Source organism: Schistocerca gregaria, chromosome 5 (assembly GCF_023897955.1).
Source record: "Schistocerca gregaria isolate iqSchGreg1 chromosome 5, iqSchGreg1.2, whole genome shotgun sequence".
Classification (NCBI taxonomy): Eukaryota; Metazoa; Arthropoda; class Insecta; order Orthoptera; family Acrididae; genus Schistocerca; species Schistocerca gregaria.
Genome location: NC_064924.1, coordinates 36,800,060 through 36,822,579, shown reverse-complemented (window position 1 = coordinate 36,822,579; position 22,520 = coordinate 36,800,060). Strand labels below are relative to the sequence as shown.

The window sequence follows — 22,520 nt, the reverse complement described above, 5'->3', positions numbered from 1 at the left end:
ATAATGATATGAATTTATCATGAAATAGCATTTGGTTCATTATACATTTCATCCCACCTCATCTCTTGTGAACTTTATTTAAAAAACATTTGTTCTGAAGTCATAAATTAGTCTTACTGGTTTCCACTAAGGATTATAAACAACTATCTCATTTACCCTAACTAACCATGCATCTTGATCAGAAAGAGCATTTCTTGCTGGGTAACCAGTTATTTTCTTGCTTTGAGCTTCACCAAAGAAAATTTCAATTAGAGTCCTACTGTCTTTATCCACCTGTGTTGGGAAGTTATTTACCAGGTTCAAGTTTATGATCCAAATAAAGTTTTGGAAATATCAGAATGCTTTGGAAAATCTATATTGACGTGTTTATTTAATCGTATGGCTAGGGCACCCTGCCTGGCAGACTGTTCGTCGGGTGCTGGTCTTCCAATTTGATGCCACTTCGGCGACCTGCAGTCAATGAAGATGATATGATGATGAGAACAGCACAACACCCAGTCCCTGGGCTGGAAAAATTCCCTCACCCAGCTGGGAATCGAACCCGGTCCCAGACGATTCACAATCCATCACACTGACCATTCAGCTACTGGTAGCAGACATATTGAAGTTACTACAGACTATTAACTCCTTGCTGCTGTCTGACAGGCAGCATAGTAAGGAATCCAGACTGCTCATAAACAGTTCAAAATTTCTGAGTGGGGATCTATGTACAATTACAATTTAAAGTGAACTATTTTTCAGTATTAATTCCCAAGCTCACACTTCTATGTGCTGATCACTACAAAATATACTTGTCTAAGTGTTTTTGAACTTGGGTTCCATCATAATATATGTAATAATGGCTTCTTTCCCCATATTAGCTCTGTATTAAGATGCTAGAGTGTAATCTTTTGTATGTAACTTATCTAACTCTGTGATTATGTGACGCTCAGATAAGCATGGGATGTCTACCTTTTCAGAGCTCTCTAAATTTTCCAAAAAGACAACTAACTCTACTACCTTATTACTCAATCCTCTAATATTTTGTTGAAACAAGCTAACCTTTTTTTCTGGGCATTCTTAAGCAATTTGTGGAGCTCTTATTTTATTTTGACCTCTTTCAAAACAGTTTGCCTGAATCCTGATTCTATCCTAAAAAAGGTACGTCTCTGACACCAGTAACCACAGCTATCTTTCTTTGTATGATGATGGACTCCTCCCCTCCCTTGCCCCCCCAGACATTTTCTACAAGAAGTTCAGCCAACCTATTTTTCCCTCTCCTACTGTATCAACAGGTACTGCACTCACATGAGATTTCATTTCATGATGATGATGATGATGATGATGATGATGCTTACTTTGTAGGGCGCTCAACTGCGCAGTCATCAGCACCCATACACATTCCCAATCTGTGCACAATCGAGTCTAGCCACTTTCATGTATGATGGTGGAATGACAAGGACAACACAAACACCCAGTCCCCGGGCAGAGACAATTCCCAATCTGGCCGGGAATCGTACCCGGGACCCTATGATCCAGATGTAGAAACGCTGGCCACTAACCACGAGCTGCAGATGATTCCATTTCAGCCAGCAACAGCCTTCCCAACTTTGGTGTTCACATGGCTCACCAGGGCTGGTCATGGCACTGTAGGATCTCCACAAAACTCACACTTGTGTGTGTATTTGCTACTCCTATTTCATTCAGATCACCCCTAATGCTGTCAGAGTTGCACAAGTTCTGAAAATCAGGGAATATCAGGGAATTTCAAACAAGTCAGGGAAATCAGAGAAATTTGGAAAAAACACTGGATAAATCTCATTTTTGTCTCAGTCGATGAAATGGTTTGTTTACCGAGATATCTTGCATTGTTGCTGGCTGGGTGCAACTGAGTACATGTGCCACTTCGCTTTTCCCTCATTGTTAGTGCTTCTCCCGTTCCTACCACTCCCCTCAGCTTGCAGTCAGTGCTGCCATAACTTCTTGCCACTTGCCTAGCAACTGCCGACAAGTGGCAGGGAGGCATGAGAAGTGGTTTGTTTTGCTTCTGATTCTTAGAGATTGTTGATGCAGTGGCTGAGATGGTGGTCATGTGTGCACGAGTTGTGTCTGACTGACTGTGTGAATGTGTGTATGCTCTCATTTTCTGACAAAGATTATGGCCAAAAACTTAGTTGTGAGAGTGTAACTGTCTTTTCTACGTGTCTGCCTGTGGCTCAGTGATCGTCTTTACGGTGAGTTGCTACCTATCCTTATTCGTATTGCTTCCCAGAGTATTTGCGCAAGTTATATGTTGCATGAATTGATCAGTGCAGTCTCATTTCGTCAACATGGTGTCTGTGACATGTGACTAGCTGGCCACACAAGTAAACTTCCATGACAGGCCAAAACCGCACGGGCGATAGATTTCAGGAATTGTGACTGTCTCACTGCAAGTACTGTGCACAGTGCGATGTTTTATAGACATTTTATTTTTTCTAGTGCATTTTAGCACTTTAAAAGTAATTTATCTATTAGGAAGCATGGATGATAAGAAGAAAAAACCTGTGGTTTTCGCTGGCCGATTGTATGCTATATACTCATATATTTCTCGGAAAAAAAATCACACAATAGCTGTAAAATAATAGACATAACATAGTCCCTAATAACTGTCAATAATGAACACAGTAGAACCAACATTTTATTGGTTTACACAACTCTAGCCTGCCTTATACACTTCTTTCAAGAAACCTACTTTTTCTGAGGTTATTCCTGAAATCAGTGTAGGTATTTTAAATATGTCTTGCAACTCCAAGGAAAAGCATATTTTTGTCACCAAATGTGTTTCATTTTATTGGAATAAAATAACAACAGTGGTCTTAATGAAACACACATACCATTTGGCTTGCCTTTTCCATCTAAAAACAATTCATAACAAAAGATGTGGATGTTAGTACTTAAGATTTTTGCTCACATGAGTGAGAAATATGGAAATACTTACATTTTTTGTCAACCTATGTCTTTACTTACCCTTGAGATCTCAAACTTGTAAGGGAAAAATGCTAAAACTTGTGTGGAAATCAGGAAAATATCAGAGAATTTCACTTGGGGAAACCTTTTGGCAACCCTGGCTGTAATTATTATCTTTAACCAGGATGTTCCCCACTCCACCTACTACAATAACCTGGACCTCTTTGCCAAAATCTATGCAAAAGTTCCCTGTCCTCTGTCATTTGGCTAAAGCTAGCACTTGGCTACACGTTATGAATGACCTGGTACCCTGTTCCTAATTTGTTGTGTACCATTTTACCTACACCCGTCCTGTGGCTACCACCATGCAGCAAGACTCTTTTCTTCATACTCTCTTTTGGGACTGACCTACACTTAATTTCTTTGTTAGAAGTCTGCTGCACACTACTGTGACCTACAGCTGTATGAGGCTCCTACTTCAATACACTCACTTTACAATCTGCTGATTTTTATTTGTCAGCTGCAAAAATTAGGTCTACAGGTGTGTGATATAATGGAAAAAAGTTCATTATTTCTGCTTACAACAAGAACTCAGCAATCACTTAATGGAAGCATCTGATAATTCATGATCACGGTGTGATGCATTTACAAGTAAATCATGTGCCAAGACCTATAGTGTCCTGAACTCACCATGGGGGATGCTAACTCAGTTTTTCAGGTAGTATGAGGAGAAGACGTGAAGCTGTATGTTTACTGGTCTTGAGTCAATTTTCTGAATAGACTGAAGGGAGTGCACATGGAGCACGGCATGTTCATGGCCCAGGAGTCGCCAGGATGTGTCCTTAGTGTGTGCAGTAACGTGCAAAACTATGTTTGTATTATAATCAAACAATGGAAAATCCATGATGGAATGTAACAATGAGTGTGGTTTCAGTTGCCTGAGACTGCAGTTGTGTGTGTGTGTGTGTGTGTGTGTGTGTGTGTGTTGACAAAGGCCATTGGCCAAAAGCTTTTAAGTATGAAAATCTTTTTGTTGTGCCTATCTGCAACTTAGCATCTCCGCTATATTGTTTGTATGATAAGTTATTTGGTGCAAACTGTGTGTAAATCAAAGGACATTACAAAATAGGGACTAACTGAATGAGGCAGTGCAGTTATTAAGTCATAGACCTCATATTTGGGAGGATGGAATTTGCTTTGTTGGGCTATCCTGATTTGAATTTTTTGTGATTTACTTAGATCAGTTGAGGCTAGTGTCATGATAGTTCATTCAGCAAGGCCTCAGTCAGCCACCAATCCTACTGTCATAAAATATATGCGTATGTATACAGGGTGAGTCAGCAGGAAATATCAATGCTTTGGGAGGTGATAATATTAGTGATTCTGAACAAAAAAAAGTCTTGTGAAAATATGAGGAAACTAATGAAATCGGTGGGGAACAGGACAGATGAAAGTGATAGTAAATTAAGTATTGTGATGTAATATTTTGTTAAATTGTGTATACTTCCTTACAAAAGATGTTCAAAAAGTCCACTGTTAACTGCAATGTATTTTGCAGCTTTCCTATACAATTGCTGTGGTGCTGATCGGAATTCATTAATAGAGTTCTTTACCTGAGTACACACATGTAAAATACAAGTGTGAAGTTTCTACATTGTCTCTACGCTGACCTTGCAGACTTCGCTCTTAAGCCAACCCCACTAACAGTAATCTACTGGAGTAAGATAGGTGACCTCGGTGGCCAAGAAATGACTCCACGGTGACTGATCCAGCACCCAGGATATGTTTCAGTGAAGAACTGTGTCACTGACTGTACAGAATGTGTGAGAGCTCCGTCATGCTGCAAGCACATATGAAGTTTGTGTTGCTAAAGGAATAACCTCCAAATATTCTGTTAACACATTTGGAAGGAAATCAAGATACTGTACTCCATTAATAAAGTTATTTAAAACAATTGTACCATTGAGTTGTTCATCAATAATACTGCTCCACACATTTACAGAGAAACATTGTTGAAAATTTGTTTCCACCGTAGCATGCCCATGTGCGAGAGTTGCACTGTTATTGATGCTGTTGTGGGTAAATTTTGATTCATAAGTGAACAGAATACTTGGAATACAATGTTCGTTGGCAATGATCCATTGACAGAAGTCCTTCCATTTGGCATCATTTCTAAAAGCAGATATCACACGCTCTGCCAATGATACTGATGCAGACCCTGCTCATGTACTGTGCACATCACTCGTGTTTGTGGAATACCAAGCTGTGCCGCAATTTTTATAGTGCTGGTAGTTGGGCTGTATTCTACCATGTCAAGAAAGTTCTCCACTTCACTAAGTTCTTGTTATATGGGCTATTCAGACACAGCATGTACACTGGGGAGTGTACAAATATGTCGCTATCTGCTACCCTAGGATTATGAAATCATCATCCATATTAGCAAACAGCGGCTCTGGAATTGCCATTGCAAAACACGTAGATAGAGATCATGTCACCATACTTCATGTGTATGTGAACCTTTGGCATTTTCATTACACTCACCCGTACTGTTTGACTGTGCACATAACAACACTGTAATACATGGTTGCAACCACTGTAGTACTGAGACATGAAGTAAACAACATGTACACTTGGGAGACCTGTCCCTCTGCCATATGCAAACAAAGTGCATATTGAAATGGCGAGTAAAGACGACTGTCCATAACCTAATGGCACTTTGGTTATATTTGCATGTGAGTGCTGGTGAAGAATGACATGCAACTGATGCGTGTGATTTTTAGACAGCTGTATGTTGGATATGGTTAAGAAATGGCATACGTTCAGTTGAAGCTTTTTGTTCAGAATCATTAACACTAGCATGTTTCAAAGCATTTACCTGCCCTCCTTACTCAACCTGTATTTTGAGTTATTTATTGTATTATCATGAGAAATCCTATACCATTGCCAGATGATCCCTGAATGAACAAATATAACTAATAAAATACTGACATGATTTATTTATCGGGAAATCAAAATATTGCTAGAAGCTGATATTGGGGAAGTGCAGTGTGGTTTCAAGAGAAATAACTCATCCTGTGACTTAGGTGAGAGGACGTGCCTATGTCTCTTAACACTTTCAGATTTAGAGAAAGCTTTTGACAACTTTGACTGGAATACGCTGTCTGAAATTCTGAAGGTAATGGAGCTAAAATAAAGGCAGCAAAAGCTCATATACAGCTTGTATAGAAACTAGACTGCAATGATGACCTCTCATTGTGCCCAGCACCTTAGAGAATACCCATGAATACTTGAGTAATGTGTTGCATAACCTCAATTGGTCAATTTCCATTGCCATCCTTGCACTGACAATACCTGCTTCCACGATCTGAGATAAAGCTTCATCTCCTCTATGTTCAGAAGAGATAGGAACATCCAGTTCCAGGTGCAACTCAGACTCAACAAAAAGTTGTGTACGGCTCATTTTTGAGATTCTTTTCTCATAACCCAGTCTCTAAAATTCAATTTAATAGAGTTCCCCTAAACATCCAGGATCATGGCACCTGTCTACCACAGCAGGATGGATACTCATGAAATCATGTTCACGTCAAATTTAAAAATTCACTACTCCTGGCATTTAAAATGAGATCAAAGTCTGCCTTCTGACTTCCATGCTTTTACTGCAAATTGCACCTGTTAGCTTCACCCCCCCTCCCCCCCCCCCCCCCCCCCCCCCCCCAAACTACAGCCTGGACAGGCCAAGCCTCCTCTCTTTGCATCTCCAAAATGCTGCTTCCCCAATGACAGAAAATGGACTGCCAGTGTGTTGAATGCATGGCATTGATATCTTCCTTATATCAGTGGCAACAACTGGACTCATGGCTGACACTTTATCATTGCTGGACTTGTGCAGAAATGTATCTCTTAACTCTTCTCAATAAATATACCGAATGGCGTAGGCTCCTACCTGCCTCTGTGATCCAGCAACTCCTTTCGCATTTAAAACTGGTCATAATTGTGATGGGACATCAGTCTGCAGTTGATTATTTTGGGAATTTGCTGACCTAATCTCAAAAGCAGCGGAAATAGCTTTTTAATCATTTTGGTCATCCCTTTCATCTTGCCTCCAATTCTGATTCTGATTAGTGCTCCTTTTGCCAGTTCGACCTGTCCCTGTTGATCCTCTGCCAATCTGATCTGTTCCCTTTATTCCTCCTTTTATTTCTCTGCTTGTTCCAAGGACCTGCATGCCACCAATTATAGTGATGGGGTCACAGCCGTTTATTCGCCCTCTCATCTTTCCTTGTGTGGTTGCGTCACATGTTTACACTCCTATTGTGACTGTTATCTCGTGGTTATATTCTGTTGTTATTTTGTGGTAACTGTACATCAGCTTGTTCACATTTGCCTGAATCATATTCTAATTCTTAAAATAATGATTAAAAGGAATCGATGTCTTCCGTACAGCAACTAGCAAGAATGATGTGACAAAGTTGTGTGGGCAGCTTTGTGATGTAAATTTACGAGTTCTGCAGGACAGTATGGATCATAAAAATATGCAACATGCACTCGAAAAGTCATGCAAGACTCATGAATTCTGATGGAGTTAAATTTACATCTACACCCATGCACTGCAAATCGCCGTGGAGTGCAACGCAGAGGGTACATCCCATTTTACCGATATTGGGGGTTCTTCCTGCTCCATTCATGATTCATCTAAGGAGTGAGGAAAGAATAACAGATCAAATGGGATTATTCTACTCTTGCCCTCATGATAGCTATATGAGGGACACACAGGGGGTCGAAGCATATTCCTAGATTCATCAATTAAAGTTTGTTAGTAGATTTTCTTTGGATAGTCTACGTGCATCTTCAATAGTCTGCCAGGTCAGTTTCCTCAGAATCACTGCAACTCTCTCCCATGAGTCAAACAAAATTGTGTCTACTTGTGCTGTCCTCCTTTGTAAATGTTCAATATTCTCTGTTAGTCCTATTTGGTACAGGTCATACACACTTTAACAGCATTCTAGAATGGATCACACAAGTGCTTTGTAAGCAATCTCCTTTGTAGACAGACTGCACTTCCTCAATATTCTACCAATAAGTCAAAGTGTACCACCTACCTGAGCCTATATTATCATTCCATTTCATGTCTGTGCAATGTGTTATTTGTAGGAGTTGCCTGATTCCAATAGTGACTAATTGCTATTATTGTGATGGGATACTGGTACTACGTTTTTTTCATTTTGTTAAGTGCACAATTTTACATTTTTGAACATTTAAACCAAGCGGCCAGTCTTTACATTGCTTTGAAATCTTATCAAGATATTTATGCAGCTTCTTTCACACAGTACTTCATTATAGATAACTGCATCATCTGTAAAAAGTGTGATGTTACTATTAATATTGTCTTCAAGGTCATTAATATAAAACATGAACAGCAAGGATCCCAACACATCTCCATGGGGCACAATCGAAGTTACTTCTACATCCGACGATGACTCTCCATCCAAGATAACATGTTGTGTCCTCCCTACTAAAAAAGTCCTTGGTCCAGTCACAAATTTCACTTGATAACCCATATGATTGAACTGGTACTGAGGGAAATGCTTTTTGGAACTTAAGAGATAGTGCATTTACCTGACTACCTTGATCTAAAGCTTTTATAATGTCATTTAAGAAAACTGTGATTCGGGTTTCACATGACCTTGTTTTTGGAATCCTTGCTGGTTGACATGGAGGAAGTCATTCTGTTCAAGATACCTCATTGTGTTTGAGCTCAGAACATGTTCTAAGATACTATAACAAATTAATGTCAAGGATGTTGGATGGTAGTTTTGTGGATCATTTCTACTACCCTTCTTGTAAATGAGTGTGACGTGTTTTGTCCTCAACTACTAGGCACAGTTTTTTATTTGAGGGATCTACAATAGACTACAGTTAGAAGAGGGGCTGACTCAGATGCAAATTCAGTATAGAATCTGATAGTGATAGGTATTCCATTGGGCCTTGGAACTTTGTTCAATTTTAATGATTTCAGCCATTTCTCAACACCACATACACGAATACAGAATTTTACTCATCTTTTCAATGGTACGAGATTTAAATTGGGCCAATTCTCTTGGGTTTTCCTATGTAAAGGAACATTTGAAAATGGAGTTAAGGTTTCAGTTAGTGTTTTGCTACTATCGACTTCATCCCGTGTCTCATTCACTATGGACTGGACACTAACTTTGGTGCCAGTAACAGCTTTTACGTATGACCAGAATTCCTTTGGGTTTTGTGGAAGATAATTTAACAGTATTCTGCTATGGTAGCCACTGAAGGCTTCACACATTGCTTTCTTGACAGCCAAATGTCTTTCATTCAGCATCTCTCTATCTATAGTCCTATGCTTTGTTTTACACCTATTATGCAATACTCTGTTTCTTTAGAAGTTTCTTTACACTGACTGGCTGAGTGAGGTGGCGCAATGGTTAGCACACTGGACTCACATTTGGGAGGATGATGTTTCAATCCTATGTCCGCCACACTGATTTAGGTTTTCCATGATTTTCCTAAATCTCTCCAGGCAAATGCTGGGATGGTTCCTTTCAAAAGGCATGGCTGACTGCCTTCCCCATCCTTCCCTAATCCAATGAGACCGATGACTTCTTTGTCTGGTCTCCTCCCCGAAAACAACCCAACCCAATTTACAGTGACTGTATACTATGGAGGGTCCCTCCCACAATGAAATGTTATACTGGATATATATACATCCATTGCTTGGTCAGCTACTCTTTTAAGTTTGAATCATGACAATGCTGATTTTTTATCTAATTCACTTGTACTTTGATTATCATTGTTACCACAACCACGCCGTGATTGCTGATAACAGTTTCCATAAGCACATCCTCAAAGAGGTCAGGCCTGTTCATTGCCGTTAGAGCCAATTTAGTTACATCATGAGTGGTGTTCCAAACTATCTGTACTAGGTAGTTTCCAGATAAGGCATTTAACAATGTTTCACAGGATCGCTTGTCATGCCCATCACTAACAAAACTGTTTCTCATTTGGTCATTACCAATGATTGCATTATGATTTATGTACAAGCAAACAGAGATTTCATCAAAAATTTTCATTTACTTCAGGAGATTAGTCTTGTGGGCAATAGAAGGATCTAGTTACCATTTTATGCCTAACCTGGCACTGAGTGGTGCTCAATCAGTCTCACATGCAGCTTCAGTTTCTATCTCAGTAAATTTGTGTTTCTTGTCTACTGTGATGCCACCTCCTCCTCCCATTAAACTATATTTTCAATATGCACTTAAATTTTCTCAAAAAATTTCACTGCTATAAATTTCAGGTTTCAACCAGCTTTTTGTACCTAGTGTCATGTGAGCTTCATTGCTTTTCAGGAACACTTCAGACTATGTTGCTTTGTTGCAAATGCTTTGGCAGTTAACCACTAGGAATTTAATATACTACCTGTGAGAGGTTTTCTTTTGTTCTTAGACGTATACTTTTGGGTTTTCTACAACTACCATTATCTGGATTGGACAGAAAGTTGTGTACATGGGCAGGGAAGGTTGTTACATCCTGCTTATTACGACAGTGTATAGGAGATCGAGCAGTCAGGACTTGTGAGTGGGCATCCAGGGTGGCCATTAAATGACAGAATATGAAATTTAGTAAAATACAGAGAATATATTTCAATGTACAGTATACAAGGGGCGCACCTAGAGTCGGGAGTTACCAGGTTTAGGCCATTCTAGAAGGATGAACAACTAAGTGGCCAACAGAAAGGGAAGTGGTTCATGTTAAGTTATGTTGGTGGCCGGTCACAGGGTGCAGAACCAGAGACTCTGCCTCCCAAAAACGATGTCTGTTCTGCTCAAGGTCTCGATCACAAGAGAAAGAAGCAACTGTGTTATGTACTGCAGAATCCTCTAGTGTCCACACGCGTGACTAGTATCCCATGGACGCTATTGGCTAAAACCGATGGCTTGAATTTGCTAGTAGTTTCAGCAGAGGGCTCAATGCATCTCTTGTCAGCAGCTTTAACTGTACAGAGCAGCCTCAGTTCTGAAATTCAGGAAACTTCTGTCTTGTAGGCACAGTGAAAGTTGCTCTGGGAGAAAAAGATTTGACTGGCCGTGTGAAAGAAATTTTTCAAACCAATTCCCTAAAACATTCCTTGACTGGCTGCCACCCTGTACAGTTGTCTGACCCTTTTATTTTTTAAAAACCACCTTGTGTGCACCTCACATCCAGTCAACTATCTTGGCAGCAGCCTCTAATGTGTAGTGCACACCTGACCCATCTAGAAGCGTCTTACCATCCTCAACTCTATGGTGCAATTCCAGGAAATCACAGACTAGCTTGTCGCAGAACTTTCAGAGTCTGTAATTCAGTCCTTCCACTCAACTCAAAACCATGGGGCTATAAACCATGAGGCTATGATCAGTTATGGGCACAATGCTGTGAATTGTGAGCTTCATTTAAATTCTGTGTGGTAAGGCCAGTCTTCTCAACTTCATCTGCCAGTTGCTGAAATGATCCAAGTATGATCTCGGAGCCCATACGACACGCATCGTTTGTTCCAAAATGCACCACAATCTGCAGTTGGTTGCATTCTATTCCATTCAGTGGTTGTGGAATAGCCACTTCAACATGTGAGTGAGGGCCCCAGCCTCACTGGTGCACCTGGTGTCCTCTCCTTCTGTCCCTTGTTGCCATTGCCTAAAGGGGTACCATCATTTGCCATACATTTGAATTGCTGACGGTTAATAGTCCCTATCCTTTTGCATTTGCCTCTTCTTGATGCTGAGCAAAACCTATTTCCCCACTGGTTCAGTTTCAGCTTAAGACAACATCTTGAACGTGCTGGTTAGGGGGATTGGCATAACACCCCAAATCCAAACTGGTCCCTGCCTGATACGTGCAGGACTATCTACCATTAGCATGCCACTAGCAGTCAAGTGGATGAGTAAAGACATATCTTGTACTTTCTGCAAAGGAGACAGGATCCACAGGAGAGGATAGTGCTTGAGATACCTTTGGTACCAGTACCACAGATACATGACTGCCTAGAGTTCTTCCAAGACAAATTCAGAGCAGCTGCAAATTTTTTGACAGTGGTCAGGGTGATTTCTAGCTGCTTACAAACATTAAGCAACTCATCCTGCATTCAAGAACAGCATTCACAGCGAGACTGCATGTTGGCTGGTGCAGTGTATTTCAGGGCAGTGAACAAATAACTTTAGATTAACCCTGCTGATTATCTTTTACATCTGTTGAACTAAAAAATTACTAATTCCCTGTAAGAATTGGAGAACCAGCGCACCACAAAATTGTACAGAAAACATGACACACTGTCTGATGAGAAAGGGGCATAAAAACCAAGTGGACCTGTATAAATCCAGTTTCACAATTAACGTTGTTTAAGGAATAGATTAGACCTACAGAAGATGACCTGTAGGGTGTCAAAACATGTCTGGGTAAATAGAAAAAAGAAATCATTGTGTTTTGCTGGATGTTAACGAAATTTAATTCTCTAAAACAGAAGAAACATCAGGATGACCTTCCAACACCAGCATGTAGGGTGTCAAAACATGTCTGGGTAAATAGAAAAAAGAAATCATTGTGTTTTGCTGGATGTTAACGAAATTTAATTCTCTAAAACAGAAGAAATATCAGGATGACCTTCCAAAACCAGCAAGGTGATTGCAGTGACAATCAGTTTTGTGTATGGATGATGTGGCAACAAAGAGGCATTTCGGACATTGTTCTTCACAGTGAAGTCTAGAGTCGAGAAAAGTCAAACCACTTTCATAAAAGTTTTTGACCATATAAAATGATGCAAGTCTTCTGAAATGTTCAGAAAAACGGGTATAGGCTGTAATGAAAGAAGGTTTAAAATAAAATATCTACAATAACCAAAGATAAACATTAAGAAGGAAAAACCAGAAGAGGATTGCTCAGAATGAAAACAGAGCAAGGCATGGATACCATCAATTCCCCTACTATTTTACATGTGTATCGGAAAAGTGCAATGTGGAAATGGGAGAGGTTCAGGTCGAAGGGACACTAGTAATGAGATTTGCTGATGATATTGCTACTTTGAATGAAGATGAGGAAGAATTACAAGATCTTTTTGATGGAATGAGCATTCTAATGTATACACAATATTAATTGAGAATAAACCAAAGAAAGGAGTATAGAATAGCAGAAATGAGATTAGGATAAATGTAACAACAAAAATGGAGGAGCATATAGTTGATCTGAAGAAATTCTGTTTCCTCAGAAGCAAAATAATGTATGTCAGGTAAACTGAGGAAGATATAAGAAGCAGAATTGCACTTGCAAATAGGTTATTCCATGGCAAAAGAAGCCTACTAATACTGAACATAGGCCTTAGTTTCAGGAAGAAATTTATGAGAAGGCATGAGGGACAGTTGTCTCCAAAGAATTGAGCCCTGGGGAATGTCACTCTTCTCTACACATTCTCGCTTCAATGCTACACATTTTTTGCAACAAAATATGGCTTGACGTGTACCTTGGTTGTAGACATTTGCATTTTGGGTGTTCAGGACATGTTGCACCTTATTTTGGAAATGCCTGTCACACAATATTTTCTTCATGTGAGGAAAGAGGAAGATGGTACTGCTGCAATGTCAGGAGAATACAGGAGTGAGTCAAAATTTGAAAGCACAACAGATGAGGCACACTGAAGTGCCAAAGAAAATGGTATTCAAATACAGATATATGTAAACAGGCAGAATACAGTATAGCGGTGGGCAAGTCCTTTGTAAGACAACAAGTGTCTGGTGCAGTTTTTAGATCAGGTAGTGCTGCTACAATGGCCGATTATCAAGATTTAAGTGAGTTTGAACATGGTGTTATAGTTGATGCACGAGTGATGGGACACAGCACCTCCGAGGTACCGATGAAGTGGTGATTTTCCCATACGACCATTTCAGGAGTGTACAGTGAACATCAGAAATCCAGTAAAACATCAAATCTCCAACATTGCTGTGGTCGGAAGAAGATCCTGCTAGAGAGGGACCAATGATGACTGAAGATAATCGTTCAACATGATGGGAGTGCAATCTTCCGCAAATTGCTACAGGTGTCAATGCTGGGCCATCAACAAGTGTCAGCATGTGAACCATTCAATGAAACATCATTGATATGGGCTTTCAGAGCTGAAGGACCACTAGTGTACCTTTGATGGCTGCACGACACAAAACTTTATGCCTCCCTTGAGCCTGTCAAACACTGACATTGGATTGATGAAGACTGGAAACATGTTGCCTGGTCGAACGAGTCTCGTTTTAAATTGTGTTGAGTGGATGGCTGTGTACAGTTATGGAGACAACCTCATGAATCCATAGATCCTGCATGTCAGCAGGGTACTCTTCAAGCTGGTGGAGACTCTGTAATGGTGTGGGGCATGTGCAGTTGGAGTGATATGGGACCCCTGATACATCTAGATATGACTCTGATAGGTGACACATATGTAAGCATCCTGTCTGATTACCTGCATCCATTCTTGTAAATTGTGGATTCCGACAGACTGGGGCAGTTCCAACAGGACAATGTGACACCCCAAACATCCAGAATTGCTACATAGTGGCTCCAGGAATGCTCTTCTGAGATTAAAACTTACACTGGCCAACAGACTCCTGACACATGAACATATCTGGGATGCCTTGCAATGTGCTGTCCAGAAGAGATCTCTATCCGCTTGCACTCTTATGTATTTATGGACAGCCCTGCAGGATTCATGGTGTCAGTTCCCTCCAGCACTACTTCAGGCACTAGTCAAGTCCATGCCACATTGTGTTGCAGCACTTCTTCGTGCTCGCAGTGGCCCTACACGATATTTGGTGTACCATTTCCTTTGGCTCTTCAGTATGTTCATATATTATCGCAGAATACTCCACTTCATTGATGGTAGCACCATTTTGTTTTGGCCTCTCTGGTGTTGCACTTTGATACTGTGCTGTAGGGATTTCAGTATGTGCCTGGACTGCGCATATTTATGTGCAAACAAACAAAAAGCTATGAAATTTAAAACTTTCCTCTGCATATAAGATGTATGAGATGGTTAAAGAAGCCATCCGTAACGCAGCTTATGAAGCACTGGGAAAAAAAAGAAATCCAAAAGCGTAATAGAATATGTGATGAATGGTGGAAACACTCAGTACAAGAGAAGGTAGAAAGTAAGAAGAAAGCTTATAATAAATGGTTGAACTCGAGATCAGACAGTGATTGGTGAGAATATAGAGAGCAGAGAAAAGATGCACAGAAAACAATAATTAAGGCAAAAAACTAAGCCTGGAAGAAAACTAGTGAAGAGATAGAAAAAAATCATGACGAATACATGAGCAAATAAAGCCTGGAAGGTATTAAAAACAATGAGAACGCAGAATAAAAATGAAGCAGATATAAACCTCATAAACATGCAGGAATGCGTACAGCACTAACAAGGATTACTGAGAACAGAGCAGCATTCACTGAGGACCCACCAGACACTGAAATCAGTAATGATAATATACCACCGAAAACTCCGAAGGAAGTTCAAAATGCAATTAATGCAATGAAAAACTGAAAGTCGCCAGGTCCAGGATTAATTTATATAGAACTGGTTAAAGCAGCACCATCAAAACTCTTTGAGATATTTACAGTGAATTTTGACAAATGCCTTAGAGGTGCTGAAGCCCTAAAGGAGTGGAAAAAGGCAACAGTTATATCAATATTTAAGAAGAGCAACAGGAGAAATTGTGCAAATTATCATGGTATTAGTGTGATGCCATCCATGGCAAGAGTCCATGGCCATATTGTAAAAATGAGGATAGAAGAAGGAATAACTAAATTTGAAGAACAAAATGTATTCAGACCTGGTTGCTCCTGTGCTGATGGAGTATTTACCCTCAAAAACCTAGTGGAGAAAAGGACAGCAAGGGGCCTTACGACCCAGTTTCTCTTTGTAGACCTCCAGAAAGCTTATGACACAGCTTGACAGAACAAGCTAAGGACAAATCTAATTGATAATGACGTGTCACCGAGCTATGTGAAAGCTGTAAGACGCCTCTACCAAGGTTGCATGGAAATGGTAAAAGTGAGAAATCATTTATCTCAAGAGTCTGAGGTGACAAAGGGACTACACCAGGGATGCACACTCGCCCCCACACTCTTTAAGATCTACCTAGAGGAGGCACTACAATCCTGGAAAAGGAAATGTGGAGGAATCCCCATAGCCAATGAGTTCTTGTTCACTTTATTTTTTGCTGATGACCAAGTGTTAGTAGCTGGAGATGAGGAAGATGCAAATTACATGCTCTGCAAATTAAAAGAAGAATATGAAAAATGGGGTCTTGTCATAAACGTATCTAAAAGAGAATATCTGAAAGCGGGAGAAAATGCTGTTAACGACTTACAACTTTGTGCTGATACTGTTAAAGGGTGTCATAATATTAAGTACCTGGGAGTGACACTGTTGTCCAATGGTAGAAGTATGGATGTTATAAACAATAAAATTGGCCAGAGCAAGTGAACCATAAAAGAAGTAAATGGTATTCTCTGGAACAAAAACATAATGCGCAGATCAAAACATACCATCTACCACACAATTATTGAAAGTATCACAACATATGGTACAGAGTTGTGGGAACTAACTTAGAGGCAGAAAAGTCACCAGCTGGCTGTCGAGATGGATTTCTGGAGATGGTGTTGTGGATATTCCAGGCTTGATCATATTAGAAATGATAGGATGAGAGAGGTTATGAATGTCGAGAGCACAATCATAGACTACATAGAAAGGAAGCGCCTACTCTGGTATGCTCACTTACAGCATATGCCAGACTGCCAGACACAAGATGGCCAAAATGTGCATGGCAGTGGACTCCACATCAAAGAAGAAAGCACAGTAGACCTGCGATATGCTGGAAAGACGGTGACAACGAGCAGTGGTGGGAAGAGGTCTTAATGAAGGATACTAGACTACATAGAAAGGAAGCGCCTACTCTGGTATGCTCACTTACAGCATATGCCAGACTGCCAGACACAAGATGGCCAAAATGTGCATGGCAGTGGACTCCACATCAAAGAAGAAAGCACAGTAGACCTGCGATATGCTGGAAAGATGGTGACAACGAGCAGTGGTGGGAAGAGGTCTTAATGAAGGATACTAGACTACATAGAAAGGAAGCGCCTACTCTGGTATGCTCACTTACAGCATATGCCAGACTGCCAGACACAAGATGGCCAAAATGTGCATGGCAGTGGACTCCACATCAAAGAAGAAAGCACAGTAGACCTGTGATATGCTGGAAAGACGGTGACAACGAGCAGTGGTGGGAAGAGGTCTTAATGAAGGATACTGGAATAACTGTGAACAATGGAGATTGGGATGCGAGAGGTGGTGGTAGCCGTAGAAACCTCATTCATATATATAACTTTCCCAGTATACAAATTATTCTATAAAATTTTGGGAAAACTGCCAGATGTCTGTAACTTGGTGGTACAACATTTTGGCACAGAGTCTTTTGCTCATCTTCAGGTGAATACTAATGAACAATACACTAAGCTCTCTTATTTAAGATCCCTCCAGCACATGCGTCGTGTACCTACACTACTGCCCATTAATTTCAATACACCCTTGTATTTCAGATTTATAACACAAATCGAACATTATTTCTCATAAAATATAATTATATTAACTTCCACATATATAATAGAATCACAATCATTATATTTTACTTTCATCAAAGTATCCTCCTTTGGATTTAATGACTGTCTCACAGACTCAAGGCATGCAGTCAATCAGTTTTTGTAGGTACCGTGAATCTGTATGATTCCACACATCCTTAACAATATTCCAGAGATGTTCCTTGCTGGATATATTAACTTCCCTGATATGTCTGTCCACTTCATCCCTGACCATTTCAATGGGATTACAATTGGGGCTTTGGGGCGACCATACCATAACATTCAGTACTTTCCGTTTTTCCTCTGATGCAATGTAGTTTGCACAGTATGGTGACCAAAGTTTTGAGTCATAATCCTGTTGTAAGGTGAATCCTTTATCCATTAAATGCAATCCACTTCATATTGCACGATACTGAAGTATGCGGTTGTACTGCTCCTGATCCATACATCCTTCTATTTTCACAATGTCGCCAACTGGCAAAACATCCCCAAACCATAATAGAGCCTCCACCTTGTTTAACTGTAGGTAGAACACACTGCTGGGCTATTCTTTCTCCTACAAATCGGCGAGCAAATATTATTCTTCTGGTTGCAAAAATCGCAAACTTCAATTCATCGGTGAATAACACCTTTGTCCACTCTTCCAATGTCCAATTATGATGTTTTCTAGCACATTCAAGTCTCTTATGTTTATTTGTGGGCCTTAAAAGGGGTTTTCTTGTTGTGATACATCCTTTCAAGCCAGCTTCAGTCAGTCTCCTTTTTACTGTTGCAACAGATATTGTTGTCATGTTCATTTCTACCAATTCTACATGAATTTGGGGCACTGTTTATCATCTATTTCTCTTACTGGTAATTCTGATATATTTATCACCACTTTTATTTGTTTAATGATGTCATCCTGGTTGTGGTATGTCCTTATTGTTACCTGTTATCTTCTGGCGGTGAAGGGTGTATTGCTCTCCCCCTATAGACACACTACAGTGTTTTGGCGAATAGATAAACCTGCTTGGCTAAGTGCTACAATTGCAGCATGTTTTTCTATGGATATCTCCACTCGTGGAGCCGTAGTAGTGATGTGCACACTTCAATGTCACAAAGGAACTGATGTGGAGGAACCACATGTTATGTATCGTAGCAATGCTTGCCGTTCACTGCAGACATCACAACTCTACAGTGAACAACACAGGTGCACCATACGCGGCATCCATCGGCAAATAGGTAAACAAACATATCAGATAGGTAAATAACGTTTATGTATAAAACATTGTTTGTTGTATACTACTGTATGTCGATGACCACAAACAAAATCATGACATGTGTATAACTGTTGTACTATTCCTTTGCTTCCTCAACCATACCCACAGTACGAGACCTTATCTACAGAAAAATAGATGTCATTTATTGGGTGTATCGAAATTAATGAGCGGTAGTGTAATTGGCATCGTGCATGCATTGCTTGAGAGTATACGCTTCAACTGTAAGTCTGTGCACTGCTCTGCGCACTCTCCATGGTGAAAGCTCACCTCTTCGACATCAAACTGATTGTCTTTGCATTGTAAGATTGCAGAACAACGCCGATTACATAGAGCATGAAGTTTTTCTATAATCGGGTCCCATGCAGAATCTAATTGGAAACCACTGTCTAGATTCATATGGGAGCCAGACAGTTGCATTTCCACTGATTCCTTGGTGACTGAGTTTGAAAAGTTTGACATGTGGGCCACAACTTTTTTTTCTTTTCATTTCAATGAAAGACCTGTCGTCTTTTCATTTCAATGAAAGACCTGTGGAAATACGATGCTCAGTGATAGTGGACTTATTATTTGATTGGAGAAGGTGAGTCTGCTACTGATGTTCTATAATGCAATCCTGCACTGTGCATATCATTTTCCATAAGTAAAATTGCTGGATGCACACGAAATCCTGTAAACACATCTTCATCTTTGTCTATATTATGCAATCCACTGTGAGGTACATGGCAGAGGATACACCTTGGTGTGACATAAGAGCGATGGCACAATCAGGCATTCAGTGCTTCGAAAGGCCACTCATATTGACCATTATGTACGATCTACTAATAGCCACCATTCTGCACAGACAGTGGACCTTCTAAAGATCTTGATCCACCAAGCCCATCAGTCAGAACTGGAACACCTTTAAACTGTGTTCCTGAACTATGGATATTCATCTCAATGAGTACACAGACCACTATGTATGTACAAATGACAGAAGAAGGAAGAGGATGAGGCCTTCCAAACGACTACTTGTTTGCCATAGATTGGAAATGGTTCAGCTAAAACAGTCGGGATATTAAGGAGACATAAAGTTAAAGTAATCTTTTGACCTCCTTCCAAAATGTCAGTGCTTTTGGCACCTGTTAAAGACGGCTTAGAGTTGCACAAAGCAGGTATTGTGCACAGGACTCCATGTAAATATGGCAAATTTTACATAGGGCAAATGACGTATGCTGCGCAGGGTTGCATTATAGAACGTCAGTGGCATACTCACCTTCTCCCATTTTTGCTGAACACTGTATTTCCTCTGGTCATTCAGTGAAATATAACGAAACAAAAATTGTGGCCCACATGTCAAACTTTTGGAGCTCAATCATCAAAGAATCAGTTGAAATACAACAGTGTGAATCCCTTATAAATCAAGATAGTTTTTTCCATTTAAATTCTGCATGGGGCCTCATTATAGTGAAACTTCATGTTGGACATTGTCCTGCAAAATCTTACTGTGATATGAAGAGGTGAGTTTCTACCGCTGAGGGCACACAGAGCAGTGCACAGACTTAGAGCAGAAGCACATGTGCTCAAGTAATGCATGCACACTGCTAACTATGACACCACACCTGTGCCTGCAGTACCTTAAATTGGGGAGCTTACTGTACTGCACACCACTGTTCACCTGAAGATCAGCAGAAGACTCGGTGCTGAACTATTGTACGAGCAACATATGGCAGTCCTCCGGAAATTTCACAGAACAAATCAAAAATCTATTATGTAACTTTATTTTTTCAGGGCTACAATTAAAACTTTTACTAAGCATTGTACATCTGGAGCTCAACATTGTGTGAAAGTGAATAATGGACTTTGGGAAAATCAGAGAAGTAATAAATGGATGTGTTTTAGATGTGATGCTACAGAATCTGTATGAACAGTGTGTTTTTGGATGATTATGGAATGTTGACATATAGAACTGGGGTTGATGTGATTAGAAATTGAGCTTTCTGGTTTGTTCTCCAACAAATTATATGTAGTAATTAATAAAAGACTTCTTTGGCATTTCATTTCTTTGTGAAAATGTGACTGATAGTGGAATTTAAACGACAATGGAATATCCATGCTGAAGTAACAATAATATGAAAGGGGTAGAAAGAGGTAGATTGCTATTCTTCACATATAGGAGGCACTGAGTCGTGACAGGCACAATGAAAAGGCTACTAAACCTTTAGCTTACAGACAAAGAGGTCCTGCTTCAGAAGGCCACACACACACACACACACACACACACACACACACACTCACTCACTCACTCACTCACTCAAAATGGCCGCTCTGATCTGAACAGCTGTAGACAGTAGCTGTGTGTGTGTGTGTGTGTGTGTGTGTGTGTGTGTGTGTGTGTGTGTGTGTGTGTGCGCGCGCGCGCGCAAGCGTTTCTTTCTGCTTCTGAGAAATGACTCTTTTGTCCAAAAGTAAAAGCTTTGCATCCTTTTATTACATCTGTCTGCGACTTAATGGTTCATCTATGGTGAGTACCAGTCTATCCTTATCATATTGTTGATAGTGGAATTTAATGAGACTCATTTTAAAAATGAATTAATGTATCTCTGTTGTGTTTTCTATCATCTATTTGGCTCTTCTTCATTTTTCTACTGGTCTCATTTGTAAGGTTAAGCTTCAATCCTCCTAACGTTGGTGCTACCTCATTTTCTGCTGACATTCCTTCTATCTTTTCACTTTTATTCCCCGAGGATCATTTTGATCCTCTTTATGTTACATACATGGGCCTTTCTCCCATTACCAGGAGAGGTGCATACAAGGTGGTCCCTGTTCATAGGCAGTAGCCTCGTTATATGCAGTCATAGTGTGACTGAACTTCTTAATTATTATTAGTCATAACAAAAATTCCAAATATGGAATTTTATAGATGTAACACTAACATTCTAGACATATGCAGCTTCTTCTTCTCTCATATAACTGTTTTTTCCCAATCTGGTCTTAGCTCACTTCTTATCCTGAAGAAGTTAATTGAAACATCCATTTCACTCTATTAGACCACCAGTAAATGTCTGTCTCTTACCTTATGCATCCTTAACAGAATTCAGCTCCATATTGTGAAAAATCAGTGCAGTAATATCCTGCTATCCAACTCTTATAATCTTGAATAAGTGAAAATTGTTGAACTTAGACTGTGGAGAAGGTAACAGTAGCAGTTAGTCTTTTTTCATGTTGTGCATGTTTAATTTTAAAATTCTCTCTGTCTCTCTTCTTTTTTCAGATACGAGTCCAGTTGATGAGGATGATCTTTTCCAGTGTGGGAAATGCAAGAAGCATTTCACCTCTTTCCAGTTGTTTGTACTTCACAAAAAGGAACATAAGCAAGGTGAAACAAAAAAATAAGAACAAATTTACATTTAACCTTCCTCCTCGCCACAGTTAAGTTTACACGAAAAATATGCATTGAGTGTCCCAAAACATAATTTTCACTTTAAAAAAATTGATTTATGTTTGTAAGGTACAGTGTTCAGTAGGTAAGGAAATAAAAAGTTCCTCATTTATAATGCACACTTCAATCATAAGTAGTCATTATTTTTTTCTGGGAAAGCTGGTTATCAAGATGGTCTAGTCTTTTTAATACATATAATAAATTTATTCTCAGGTGCATATGAGTTGCCTTTTACAAACAGCCAC

The 22,520-nt window shown here is 39.9% G+C and overlaps 1 protein-coding gene across 1 annotated transcript in view; it reads left to right on the top strand.

Annotated features, from left to right (window-relative positions):
• The window catches only part of LOC126272406 (zinc finger protein 761-like), a 348,537-nt gene that overhangs the window by 21,442 nt on the left and 304,575 nt on the right, over positions 1-22,520 (top strand). The window contains exon 3 of the mRNA XM_049975234.1: positions 22,108-22,212. Within this exon, the coding sequence (XP_049831191.1) occupies positions 22,108-22,212 (105 nt within the window). The remainder of the gene's footprint in view (positions 1-22,107; positions 22,213-22,520) is intronic.